Source organism: Camponotus vicinus, unplaced genomic scaffold (assembly GCF_025532165.1).
Source record: "Camponotus vicinus isolate PSW18456_S1 unplaced genomic scaffold, iyCamVici1.0 SCAF_2, whole genome shotgun sequence".
Lineage (NCBI taxonomy): Eukaryota > Metazoa > Arthropoda > Insecta > Hymenoptera > Formicidae > Camponotus > Camponotus vicinus.
This window is the reverse complement of record NW_028141956.1, coordinates 1,125,940-1,139,749: the sequence shown is the minus strand read 5'-3', so window position 1 is coordinate 1,139,749 and position 13,810 is coordinate 1,125,940. Positions and strand designations below refer to the sequence as shown.

Genomic DNA, 13,810 nt, shown 5'->3' with positions numbered 1-13,810 from the left:
TATATATATATATATATATATATGAATAAAAAGCGCGTATATAAATTTACAAATATTTCTTGTATTTTTAGAATAGAGAATTGTGTATATATTTTTAGTACAATTATATTCTTATATGTTCCATACAAGCTCGAAATATTTTTGCTTTTAAATGCATTTTTCCTCATATTCGCAACGCACATTTAGCGCTAAATATAGCTATTCAAGTTTCATTTAAATTGTATGTGTACAAAATTTCACATGTTAGAAAAATATATAAAACTTAGCATATCAAGGACAAGTATTTAGCGATAATCACGCTAGACATAATACCATTTTGTTCATACAATAACCATTCGTGCGTGGATATAGCTTTAAATAGCTATAAATAGCTATAAATAGTTCAACTTTTGCACGCAGTATATATAATTGTTAATCTATAGAAATAAAGTATTGCAGAACTTAATATTTTTAAATACTGTAATATGTTTTAGCTCCATATGAATAACTAAATATGAAGACGCTACTTCGCGGAATTTTTAAAATTTCAACAATTGAATTCACAGATACAGGTGCTCTGATTAATTATTTGTCGATACAAAATGATGTTTATCTTTATTCCAAAGCTCTATTAGTGTTTGAGATGTGTCTAAATTTGGAAATCTCTCTATCCACGATTGAATAAGTCCTGTAAATGAGGATTCATAATTCTTCAGCACCACATTATTAGAATCAAAACCTGAAACAAATAAAAAAATTAGAATTAAAAACAAATTATTCGTAATAATCACAATAAGTATACATATATAATTTAGATAGTATATATATGTTTAAAGAATTATCTAAAGACATGCAAAGAGCATGTCTTAACTTTGAAATATAGTTATTAATTTTCTATTTTAATGCGCACCATCAATAAATGTATTTGATTGAACAAAGATTTTCCTTGGCTCTTTGCGAGACAGAATTATGCTTCTCCAGCGAGCCCATGGATGTGGTCCATTTTCAGGCACTTCGCTATATCTGTCATACATTTCCTTAGCTGACTCAATGTCTCCCATACTCTTATAAACTTGCAATTTTAAGAGAAAATCTCCAATAGCTTTTTTACCGACCGTGAAGATCTTACTTCGATCTACAGTCATTAAAAGATTCTTTCCTTCTTCGGTTTCAACAACATTAACAAAATCCTGTCCTGCTTCTAGGCACACTCTAAGCAAAACATAGCGTGCTTGAGCGTGAGCTTGCGACCATGTCCCGGTGGATGGTTGATACATCTCAAAGGCCTTGGCAAAACCAGCCCACAACAGAGACAACCAGTTCACATAGACTATGTCGTCTGCTTCAGATCCTTCATAACCAAATATATTCAACACTTCCTTTTCCAAGCTCAAATAAAGACCGACCGCCTCTGCCCTACATTCCTCGTACGAAGATCCCATAGCACCAAATTTGGAGTCGTAGGTCTCTCCTTTTAGAAAGTACTTATCTATCTTTTTTTCATTTAGCGGATTCTTTACGCTATCGCGGTCGAAATTAAAACTATTCGAGTCTATCTGTTTGAAATATTTACCGGTACCATGGCCGAGAAGCTCGTGTAAACCAACTTGCACTTCGAAACTAGTTATTCTATACTTGTGCATTAACGCTTGGTCGGTTTCGGACAGAAACGGAATTATGCTGATGTCTTTCATATGCGCGGGTAAAACGTTTCCTAAAGATACATTTTTAAAACCTTCCGATTGCCTGATTTCATCGTAATTCGGAATATTTATTCCCGCTGGAATACAAGAACCTGCGAACGTCAGAATATCCAAGGAGGTAAAGTCCGGTCTCAAAAATGTGTCTTTCTCAAAATCACTATTCCATGGTAATTTAGGAATCAATTCTTCGGCTCTATTAACCAATGTAGCGAATTTCGCAGACATTTCTCTATTTACCATCGCCACGAAACCCTCAAATTCTCCTCGTTGACCCGCCGGGTCTCTATATGTTTCAATGAAGCCGATATAAGTTTCGATAGCTGGTCCTTTATCCTTTATCCAAAGACGAGAACCATTTTTATGATCATTCAAAGATCCTGTTCTAAAATGATCAATGTACTTATCCAACATATCTTTTTCAATCTGATTGGATGCATATTCTTTGGCTTTTTTGAGGTTCTCCACAACAGGCACCAAAAGTTTACTATAATCTCCTCTTGTGATTTTAAATCTAGCATTTTCAAATGTTTCCTCGGGTAGCGTTATTTTAGGATCATCCGAAGTCTCCACAGATGCCAGTTTGATTTCATATAAATCAATGGATTTATCATTAGCGGCAGGATCGTGTATTGTTGTCTTGAAACATCTTGCATTATAGGATTCTAGTCCCTTATGTTCCATAAATGCATTAACTTTATCTGCGTCCTCTTTAGTACAATTTGCAGAGAAATAAGTTGTGATACCTTTATCATTTAATCCTAATGACTTCAACTTGCCATCTAAAGAATATAGGGCATTTGATATATTGTCCCAAATATCATGTATCTCTGTAGGATTATCCTTATAGGCTTTCGAAGCTTTCACTATTGTCTCAAATGTATTTTTAGGAAGATTGGGAATAATTTTGGTATCACCCATAGCTTTGTAATTTCCTGCATTAGCAAATATTCCACAACTGTAAACTAGAAAAGCCTAAAAAAGAAAAGGTATTTCATCATATTTTATAAACATGTTTATTTAATAATTTATTAAGATTTAATAACTACTAAGAAAAAAAGGTGAAAAAGACAGCATAAAAAAATATGCTAAAAAAATTCTTTTACCGTAAATTCATCTTCAGTAACATTGGCACATGTGGCAGCATTTTTCAATTCGTCGATAGGTTCTGCGAGATAAATCTTATGTAGCAATGCAAATATCAATGGAGATTCTGGCGATGTTTGTATCAATACTATTAATCCTCCGTTCCACGCTGCTTGACTCAAATAATGGGCATATAATTTCTCATTTTGTGTCAAAGTTTTAAATGCAGTTTCACATTCTACTGTAACAACAGGCTGATTGTTGGGTAATGTATATAAAGTAATATCCAGACTCATTGTCGAATATGCTTGTTTCTTACTAGAAAACAAAAAAATTATAAATTTGAAGTTATCTATTAATATATTGCCTCAAATACAAATTCTTATCTATAATAAGCAACACAAATATTGGTTGCAACAATAAATACATTGAATAATAATATTATTGGAAGTGCTGTTCAACTATGCTGCTACTGATGTACTCAAGAAAGAAATTTCAAATCGGTGCATAATTTCATAAAGATAAAGTTTTTAAAATTATATACACATGAAAATTTGTTCTTGTGTTATTTATTATAATGTTAATTTGTAACAATAGAAAAGAAAGTGACAAAGTAATTTTTTGTATCTATAACTTTGGAACTCGCTGAAGATGAATGTATATTAAAAGTATGTTATTAATAAGATATCACTGTTTTTTTATATAACGGGATGTCTAATTTGAGATTCATATCTCACAGATATCACACACCACGAGTATCGTTCGCCACTTGACAATAAATTCTTGACCTGCGTTCTTCTGCTTTGTACAATGGTTTCTATACAATTTGCTTGAGTAACTTTCGCGACGTATGGCAACGTAAAGTACGATCGCTTGCAGTTGGTGACAACGATTGATCTGAATGTATTTAAAACTTGTAACTTTAACATAATAGACACCTATATGTCAAGAGTTCTAAAGTATTAATCAAAAAAAGTGACGTAATGGAGTAATATATGTTTATTTCGAATAGTTATTTAATTTGCACGCCTTTCACTAAAATATGATAAATATTTTGATCACTTTTGAGTATCGCTACCAAGCCATAACAAGAATGATTTAAATGTAATTTCAAAAGATTTTGAACTATTTTCGCTTACCAAATTAAATAGGTAACAAAGGTAGAAGATGAGAAGGCAGAAAGAAGATTGGCCAGAGCTTTAACAAGCTTTTTATTTTAATCGGTAGATCGAGAAAGATAAGATAAACTCGTTTCAAAGGTGCCTTAGATATCATAAATGTATTCCTGTTACTATGCGGTCACTTTCCGAAAGAACGTATCGTGTCTAGATATTTTTTATGAATCGAGGCTATTTGAAATAATGCCTTATCATTCTATCATCTAGACATTTTTACATTAAACGCATTTAAATACTCGTGCATCATGATTGTTGATTAAAAAAATGCAGTACTATATTTTTATGTATTAATTAATTTCACGTTGCAAAATGTATGCTTTGAAACAAAATTCTCTAATTTCAAATTGCAACCGAGCAAATCCTCTATTCTCAATTTCTCCTCCTGAAACATATTTTTATTAATCAGATGATTTAATATGCAAAAAGCGATAGAAATCCATCCGAGAAATAATTCTTTCTCTGACTCCTATTTTCTATAAGATAGTGTAGGCCTGCAATGTACACGCACCGGCAGGAATGGTGTCCCGGTATGCTTGTGTGATGCTCACTGACGTCACTCACACAAGCGAAGCGCGCATGTACGCGGGCCGGGCAGCGAGAGAGAAAGTGGGGGTAGAGTAGTGGGGGGCATTCCGATGTTGCGTCCTTCGCGCACGGCACAAGAGCGAGAGAGAAAGCACTATAAGGCGTGATACCCGAGTTAGAGGCAGTGTTGCTAGTGATGGTACAATTGTATCAGATTCAGTACAATTGATAGTAGATGGTACGCTAGTACATTTCAATGATTTTTTGGTACTTTTTGAATTTTTCCTGCACAAAAAAAGACAAAGTGGTACAATTCATATTTTAAGGGCTACTTCGATGAAACTCTATGCGTATTATATATAGAATCTTTCCTGATAAATAATGTTTTATAAAATAAGGCAATATTTTTATATTTCTACGATTTTTCATATATTTTTATTATTAAAATATATTGAATAGGATATATAATCATATCTAAAATTATTTTATGTTGAATTCATACTATGTTACCACGTATATCCACTTACATCCGGCTGATTCATAGGGTTTTTTGATCGCTGCTTAGGGTTTTTATTAGTCGGATAAGGTTATATTGTTGGTGGTACAAAATCCACCAATCTGGTACATTTTTAGTACAATTGAAGTATGATTTTCTGGCAACACTGGTTAGAGGTGTCCGATAGCCGTCTCTCTCGCTCGACGCTCGAACGAGAGAATGCGAGCGAGACAGCTATATACCGCGCGGGACACTGCGCTATTTCTATACGTGTCTCTTGCGCTCTAGTATCGATATGTGTACTTTTCTTTTCTTTCTTTAAGAAATGCGGCTTAATCGCGTGCACTAAAGGTCGGCATTCATTCTATTAAATTAAATAATAATTAAATTATATAAAAAGATAAAATTTAATGAAGTAATAAATTCTTGGCTACGTGCGCGCTTCGCGTGTGTGCGTATGACGTCGGCCGTCCACACATACATACCGGGACACCATTCCTGCCGGTGCGTGTACATACTATAGCAGAGAGAAGACTGAGAGATGTCATCAATGGTCTAGTTTCCACCGAAGTCTTCAATCCGATTCTGCTTCGGTGCGCATCGGATTTAACATACTGTTTCCATCGAAAGTAGAATAGAAGTGAGGAAGATTAAATTTCAGTGCAGCCAACTTAACTTTTGTTGAATGTAATACAGTATGTGATCTAACCACAAACTTCTAATATAACTAGACTGCTAACTCCCCATATTTTGCTTATATAAAATGTCCTCACATTTTATGTACTAACGTGACTTATTCTGCACATGCGCAGATACCATCGATATAGATATATATCATATACTTAACCTAGCTTGCGTATGTATATACATATAAACATGCGTTATCGCAGAGCGCATGCGCAGAATAGAATACCTTTATATACCTATCTGTAATTTGTACATAAAATCGAAGCCGTCTTATATATAAGGAGTTAGCAGTCTAGTATATATAGAAGTCTGTGGATCTAACCTCTAAATATATGGTTGGCACTATTTATTATCAAGCGTTTCCACGGACTAAATTTGGTATCACTTCGCTGCCACTCCGATAAAGCTTGTAGAGCGAAGCGGGAGTGAAATGAGTACGGTTAGTCGCGTTTCCATCGGCTTAAATTTGATTCTACGCCGCACTAGATGCGAATTAACGCTTCGGTGGAAACTAGATCAATGGCTGCGTTCAGCAGGAAAAGCTGCTTTGCAACTGTTGTAAAATTCGTAAACCTGATTGGAGTAGTCTCTTAATTTTGGCTGAATCTAAGAGCATACACCAATCAGATTCACGAATTTTACAACAGTTGCAAAACAGCTTATCCTGCTGAACGCAGCCAATGGCCGCATTCAGCAGACTCAACAGTTGGGCAACATTACTAGATTTTCCGATGTAATTCGACGCTGATTGGTCGGACCTGAAAGTAGAAACCAATCATGTTCGATTGCTACTTAGCGGTTGAGTCCGCTAAATGCGGCCAATAGCTGCGTTCAGCAGAAAAAGCTGCTTTGCAACTATTGTAAAATTCGTGAGCCTGATTGGTGTATGCTCTTAATTTTGACTGGATCTAAGAGCATACACCAATCAGATTCACGAATTTTACAATAGTTGCAAAGCAGCTTTTCCTGCTGAACGCAGCCAATGTCATGGTCTGTTTTTAGGTGATCCCTGAAAGCGATACTCGCTCTATGACATTGAAAACGTGGACATGAACTGCAAAGCCAAAGTCCATGAATGTTCTCAGAGAGTAATATATAATGTGCACAATTTCTGGTTTTGTTTCGTGCTATGTGCACGAAATGCCGGTAGCACCAGAGTATAACAATCATTATTTTGAAAATAATATATAAATATGATAAATAATAATTTTTATAAAAATAATTTTTATAAATTACTTACTTATATGTGTATGTATGTGTGCCCATACGTTGTCCAAATGATTTTAAATATAAGAATAGACTATATGAATATCGGCATATGTTACCGCCGGCATAGCTCTCAGGTTCATGAGAGTACTGAAACCTCCTTACCTGGCAAATGCCTTCGTTAAGGCGGAGATACAGGCGAGGAAATATTGAGGAAAAATTTTTTTATTTTTTTTTATTTTTTTTAATAGAGTTTTTAAACAGAGAATATATATATATATATATATATATATATATATATAATACATATAAAAAATATATATTACGTAATTATAATATATACAACGTAAATTATAATTAATTTGCAATTACATAAAAAACATTACAAAATATTAAATTATGTAATATAAAAATAATTACATTACAAATATATATATTACAAAATTTAATGCAGAATATAAAATACAATGCATTAGAAATATGTATTACAAAATTTAATGCAGAATATAAAATACAATGCATTAGAAATATGTATTACAAAATATAATACAAATTTAATATAAACTATAATTTTAAACTTAATACAAAATAAAATTTATTACACGAAAGTGTCCAAAGTATACGTATAATATAAAATTTACTAAAAATTTTTACATAGACCAGACAAGACTGATTAGTGATGATTAATTACGCGATATTTATTATTAATAATCGACATAGAATAATAGAATTTAATTAGTTTTATATAAATAACGTATAAACGTAAATAATCATGACCAAAAGAGTCATTAATAAAATTATTGATCATTTCTTCGATTGTAGAACAAAGTATTTGCATTATTGACGCATTTCGTGCAGACTATGAAAAGAAATATTTAAAACGCGAAAGATAGAACAAGCTTTGATGTAAATCAAAGATTAAATTACAAAATAAATTACGATTTAAAATTCGCGAGAAAACGCGACGAATAAATAAATCGACAATAATCGAATATTCACACAATTGCGAGATACGCATAATTTTTATAATATAATAATCGAATCAATAGCACGCGTGCGATATAATTATTATCACACAAATATTGACAGACGAAGACATTTTAGCAAACATTTGTGATCCGTATTGTTTATGAACATAAAATTCACTGTCCGATTTATTTGCGATTAATATATACGCGACTTTATACGAATTTCACGATTGAGAATAAAATACATATCCTATTACGCGCATGATTAGCTGAATAAGAAGAAATGAGCTCTATAAGCTTTAAAATATAATTAAAAATCGCGTTGTGGCCACGTTTAATAGAAAATAACGGAACGAATCATTTTCATTAATATAGTTATCGATCGTCTTTTAAATTATAGAAGAAAATATTTGCACTACCAGCATTTTGCACGAACTATCAAAAACAATATTCAAAGACGTGGAAAGATAAACAAAGCTTCAATGTATAAGTCAACGATTAAATTATAAGATAAATCGCAATTTAAAATTCACGAGAAAACGCGACGAATAAATAAGTCGATAATATGCGGAATATTTGATCGCGATACGTATAATTTTTATAATATAATAATCGAAGCTCTCAATAGACACGTGCGCGATATAATTATTATCACGTAAATATAGAAAATCGAAAATATTTCAACAATCATTTGAGGTCTGTAATGTTTGTGAATATACAACTCACCGACCGATTTACTCTTGCGAAATTTATAAGATAAATCGCGATTTAAAATTCGCGATAAGACGCGACGAATAAATAAATCGATAATATTCAAAATATTCAATTGCAGATACGATTGCGAGTGACATACCGGTAATATCCGATAAAAAGAGGAGCGATCTTAAAAATGGAGAACGATTAACATCTTGTTTCTACATCAGATTTCGCAAGATCAATTTGCGAAGAAAAGTTAAGTGACCCATTGAACGTCGGGAATTCCGTCATAGGAGGGAACGAATCCTGGATCTTCCGGACTATTCCCGATAGCAATGATTTCAGTATTAAATCAAAGACAATTATCCCTCGTCATTATTTTCAATTCACGAAATTGATATTCACGTCAGAAAACATGTTCTTCCATTACTAAGAAATATATTTCTTTATTGAAAATTAAATGGATATAACCTTTGTCATTGAAATGTGATTACGAACGATTATATTTATAAATAATAAAATACATGCATTATTGGAGTTTGTGTTAAATGTGCGAACACATAATTTGGGGTACCGTCTGCGCGCGCGAGACGAATCGAACCCGATAACAGCAAGATTTAAAAAATTTCAATTCGAATAGTGTTCAAAATAAAATAAATGAAATAATTTTAAATATATAATTAATTCTAAATTAATTATCTAGATTCTTATTCTTGTAACGTTTAAATTAATAATTTTTTTCTTTTAATCAATATCTTACTGATATAAGGGTACCCATTCGATTCGTCTCTAAATTTTTAAGTATTCGCACATTTTATGTAACATTCATGTATAATTTCGCGTATATATAATATATCATATTAACAAAAATTATAAAAATATTTTAGATACGTTAATTTGTTCATGTATTTTATTATACATATATATAAAATGATATATATATATCTGAAAACTAATATTCTAAATTGGCGATAAATGTCCAATACTTGCAAATAGTTTCTTAAAAGAAACTAAAAACTACTATTAATATCCCCAGTACATAGAAATAATTTTTCAAATGAGATAATTAATTAATAATTAATAAAATGTATTCGTTCGTAAGCATTTTTATCAAAAAATTAATAAAAATTAATTACAATATGAAATTTCTTGAAAAATTAAAGTTTATACACAACGCTATATCCATATTTAAACTACTATTAAATCTTTCTGGCATTATATAGACAATAATAATACCAATCCTAATAATGAAGAACACTTTTTAACGAAGAAAAGAAAAGATACATTTCTCTCATCTAAATATATATTATTTAAATTAATTCGACGTTAAAGAAGCGTATCGTCGTTGAATTACTACCGAAATCATTGCTTTCGGAAATTGCCAGGAAAACCTGGGATTAATTCCAATCTTACAATAAAAATTCCCAATTTTTAACAGGGCACCGAACTAGACGTCGCGAATGGATCTCACAAGAACCGGTGAGAAATAATTCTCCATGATGAAAATCGTTTCGACTCCTCGGCGGTACTAGCCACGCAACTTTTATTAACGTTTATTTAACGGAAGGAACAACGATAACTCTTTTATTAAAACGATAATTTCGTCTAAGAATGCGAAAAGAACGCGGCAAAAACACGGTGATTTCGCAACCATAATTTATTAATTTATTTATGAATATTTTCCGATACGAAATTAGTAAATACAAATATAACTGAAAAAACAAATTAATAAATTCATAATAATTAACTCGTGATTCTATAATATCGAAGGTGATCGTTAAATTTTGTGAAGCTAATATTTAATCGTTGACTTATCACATCGAATCTTCACACTCTTATTCGATAATTCTGTATATTTAATTAGCAATATTTAGGAATATTATCTGACGAGAGGGACAGCGATAAAAATCTTTTGTTAAAACGATAATTTTGTATAAGAACTTGTATTAAAAATTTTATATTTGATCGCGCGATGGATATACTTAATATGTATACCTATACATTAGACGGTACTCCCGGTTTCGGTACGAGCGAAAATCTCATTTCACTTACGAAAATCAACTTCGAGTCAACCGGTCGGAATTGCAACGATACAACGAGCAAGGACTAAGCCCAAACCGGAAAGAAGACGAAACGATTGACGGAAATAGAGGAAAATGAAGTTCACCAACTCTTTTTCGCGCATAATTATCCTATCTCGTATCGAACCTGGACCCGCTAAGCACGATTTCAGGTGCTCCGCCCGGACATATTATGCCTCCCGCGGTTGCTATATGCTACACCAGGCTAGTAGACGGCAAAAGAAGAGGATACCCACATTTTTTAAATGCTTACATTCAGCAATTTAGAAAATGGGGAGGCAACCCCTTTTACCGAGCGAAAATCGTGCCTAAGGGAATCCACTCGACTCCTCGACAGGGTTAACACACGCAGTGCGTGTGGCTGTAGACGAGCAAAAAGAAGGGACCCATTGACGACCATTCCGAGCAATCGATCGAGTTCTAACTAATTCGGGCCGAATCACTTGACGAAGCACGAAGCAAGAGTGTACGTTGCATAGCAACGTGTGCAAACTCGAAACATCCCAGTTAGTTGGCATCGGAAGTAGAGACTCGTGACAATAAGGAAATTGGGATTTTTATACGAAAAGTCCAACGCGGAAGCGCGAAAACGCGACGACGCGAGAATACTACAACGCGGAAATGCGGTAACGAAATGCCGCCGTCCGCGACACGTTGACGGCACCGACGATGGAGAGTCGATGACGCAATGTAACTCTTTTATTAAAACGACAATCTCATCTAAGAACGCCAAAAAGAACGCGGTAGAACGTGGTGTTTTCGCAACCGTAATCTATTAATTTATTTATGAATATTTTCCGATACGAAATTCGTAAATATAACTGAAAAAACGAATTATTAAATTCATAATAATTAACTCGCGATTCTATAATATCGAAGGTGATTGTTAAATTTTGTGAAGTTATTATTTAATCGTTGACTTATTATATCGAATCTTCACACTTTTATTCGATATTTCTTTATATTTAATTAGCAATATTTAGGAATATTATCTGACGAGAGGGACAGCGATAAAATTCTTTTGTTAAAACGGTAATCTTTTATAAGGACGCGAAAAGAACGCGAAAAGAACGCGGAAAGAATGCGAAAAGAATGCGGAAAGAACGCGGAAAGAACACGGAAAGAACACGGAAAGAACATGGTATTTTCGCAATCATAATTTAATAATTTATTTTAAGAATATTTAGCTCCGCGCGATATGGAATTCATAAATAGATAAATCTAACGGAAAGCATATCATAAAATTTATAATAATTGACTCGCGATTCTATAACAAAGGCGTTCGTCAAATTTTATAATTAATCATTAATTATATTTAATCATTAATTTAGCATCGAATTTTTACATTTTATATAAAAATTTTTTGAATTTAATAATGACTCTTTGATATGAAAATATAAATAGTTACTCTTTTATGAATATTTAAAGAATATATACTATAAAAATAAATATGTTAATTTAATGAATTATTATTATATAATTATTATACGTATACTTTGGATAATTTTTCGTGTAATTTACGTAAGAATGTATTTACGCAATTTACAATCTTCTTAAACATTAATAATTTTGCAATTTCTTTTAGTATTCCTGAAAATAATTTTAATAATTTAAATTAATAATTTAAATATTTTCATTTTTTTAGCATTTTTAAAAATAAATTCAATTTAATTTTTTAAACTAAAATAAAGCCAAATTACAATTTTCTCTATATTATATTAGACTGCTAACACGGCCATATCTCATATGATAAAATGTAAAACAAAGGCAACCATTTATAACTGGACAGAATTTATACCGGGTATCACAGAATTTAACATAACATAACTATCGCTCTCGAAAGATGCAATTGTAATTTATATGAGTATGTATATTTATTTTAATAATTGCTGGTTATTGCTTATATTTATTTAAATACTATATTTTAATATTTTGTAACTACTTATGTTCATTTTAATCGCTATCTCGTAGAAGTTTATATTTATTTTAATAAATGCCGGCAAAAATTGACAGTACGACATAATATGTATATTAATCTAATCTGTATATGTATATCCTGCCCAAATGTAAATGGTTATTCTGGCAGCTGTTAGCAGCCTGGTATAATATATAAAATTCTTATAATATAAAAGTCTCTGTGCAGATTACCAATAAAAATTGATTGATATTATAATAATATATGTAATTAATAAATTTTTATAGTAATGCATAATTTATAATAAAATATAAAATTAATATGTGTATAACATTTATCATATTACATTTATCACATTACAAGTTATTAATCAATCATTTGGCTTTACATTAAGTTTAAAAACAATACAACAAATGTTTTAATGGATGAGCTAATAAGAAATTAGAGTAAGATAAGTGAATAAGATAAATGCGCGTTATAAGCGAATAAATTAGCATTAGATGTAATTGATACAATTTTTAGTGTTCTTTATTTTTAATAAATTAGGTAAAATCTATACAAAAATAATTTTTTCTTTTTTCTTTATAATTAAAATACTGCAATATATTTTCGCAATGGATGCAATATATTTCGAACGAATTTATTAAAAGTTATTTAATTTAATCTATTCTAGCTCATCCATTTTAAGGCAACGGATTTATCTACAATCTCTATGAATCCGTTACTTTAAAATTAAATAAAAGTTTTTATCACTTACCGGAGCATTGATGTGCCACAGCGGAGTTGTCATCGAAGCTACGTTGTCTGTAACATACAAATATAAAATTCATTTATAACAAAACTCAAAATACAATCAATATTTCAAAAAATTATTATTGTGCGGAATTTCATATCCAGTGTGTAAAATAATAAGCAGATATAAACACGTGGGAAGATTTTATAAATTTTAAAATTACTTTTTAAATAGAAATTTTTATATATGATTTTTATAAAAATCTTTCTCTCTAATTTTCTCTTTAATTCCTTTAAATTATAAGAACGAATTATTGTGCGTACAATTTATAACAATTGATATACAAATAATAAATGTTTACCATCAGGTTGCTTCGCCGATGCAAGATGCCTCTCCCAGGCCTCCTCCTCCTCTCACAATAGTTTGTTGGTCTGTAACATACAAAGAAGATTCAAATTGTAGTCACGGTCAAAAAATTATTATTATATGCATTTAATTTTATATCCGACGCACATAAATAATAAGCAGATAAACAATTTTATAAATTTTGAAAAAAATTC

The 13,810-nt window shown here is 31.3% G+C and overlaps 1 protein-coding gene across 3 annotated transcripts; it reads right to left on the bottom strand.

The window, feature by feature from the left end:
• Nucleotides 1-41: 41 nt before the first annotated feature.
• Dppiii (dipeptidyl peptidase 3) lies at nucleotides 42-4,091 on the bottom strand. Of its 3 annotated transcripts, XM_083090644.1 has the most exons (5): nucleotides 3,905-4,091; nucleotides 3,516-3,662; nucleotides 2,786-3,083; nucleotides 890-2,654; nucleotides 42-718 (listed from the first exon to the last, which is right to left on the bottom strand). In XM_083090644.1, the coding sequence occupies exons 3-5, from the start codon at nucleotides 3,059-3,061 to the stop codon at nucleotides 561-563; spliced, it is 2,199 nt and encodes a 732-aa protein (XP_082946770.1). In that variant the 5' UTR covers nucleotides 3,062-3,083; nucleotides 3,516-3,662; nucleotides 3,905-4,091; the 3' UTR covers nucleotides 42-560. The 3 variants fall into 3 exon arrangements, with proteins under 3 accessions (XP_082946770.1, XP_082946768.1, XP_082946767.1); XM_083090642.1 differs by lacking the exon at nucleotides 3,516-3,662 and having other exon boundaries at nucleotides 3,905-4,090; XM_083090641.1 differs by lacking the exon at nucleotides 3,905-4,091 and having other exon boundaries at nucleotides 3,516-3,709.
• Nucleotides 4,092-13,810: the final 9,719 nt, after the last annotated feature.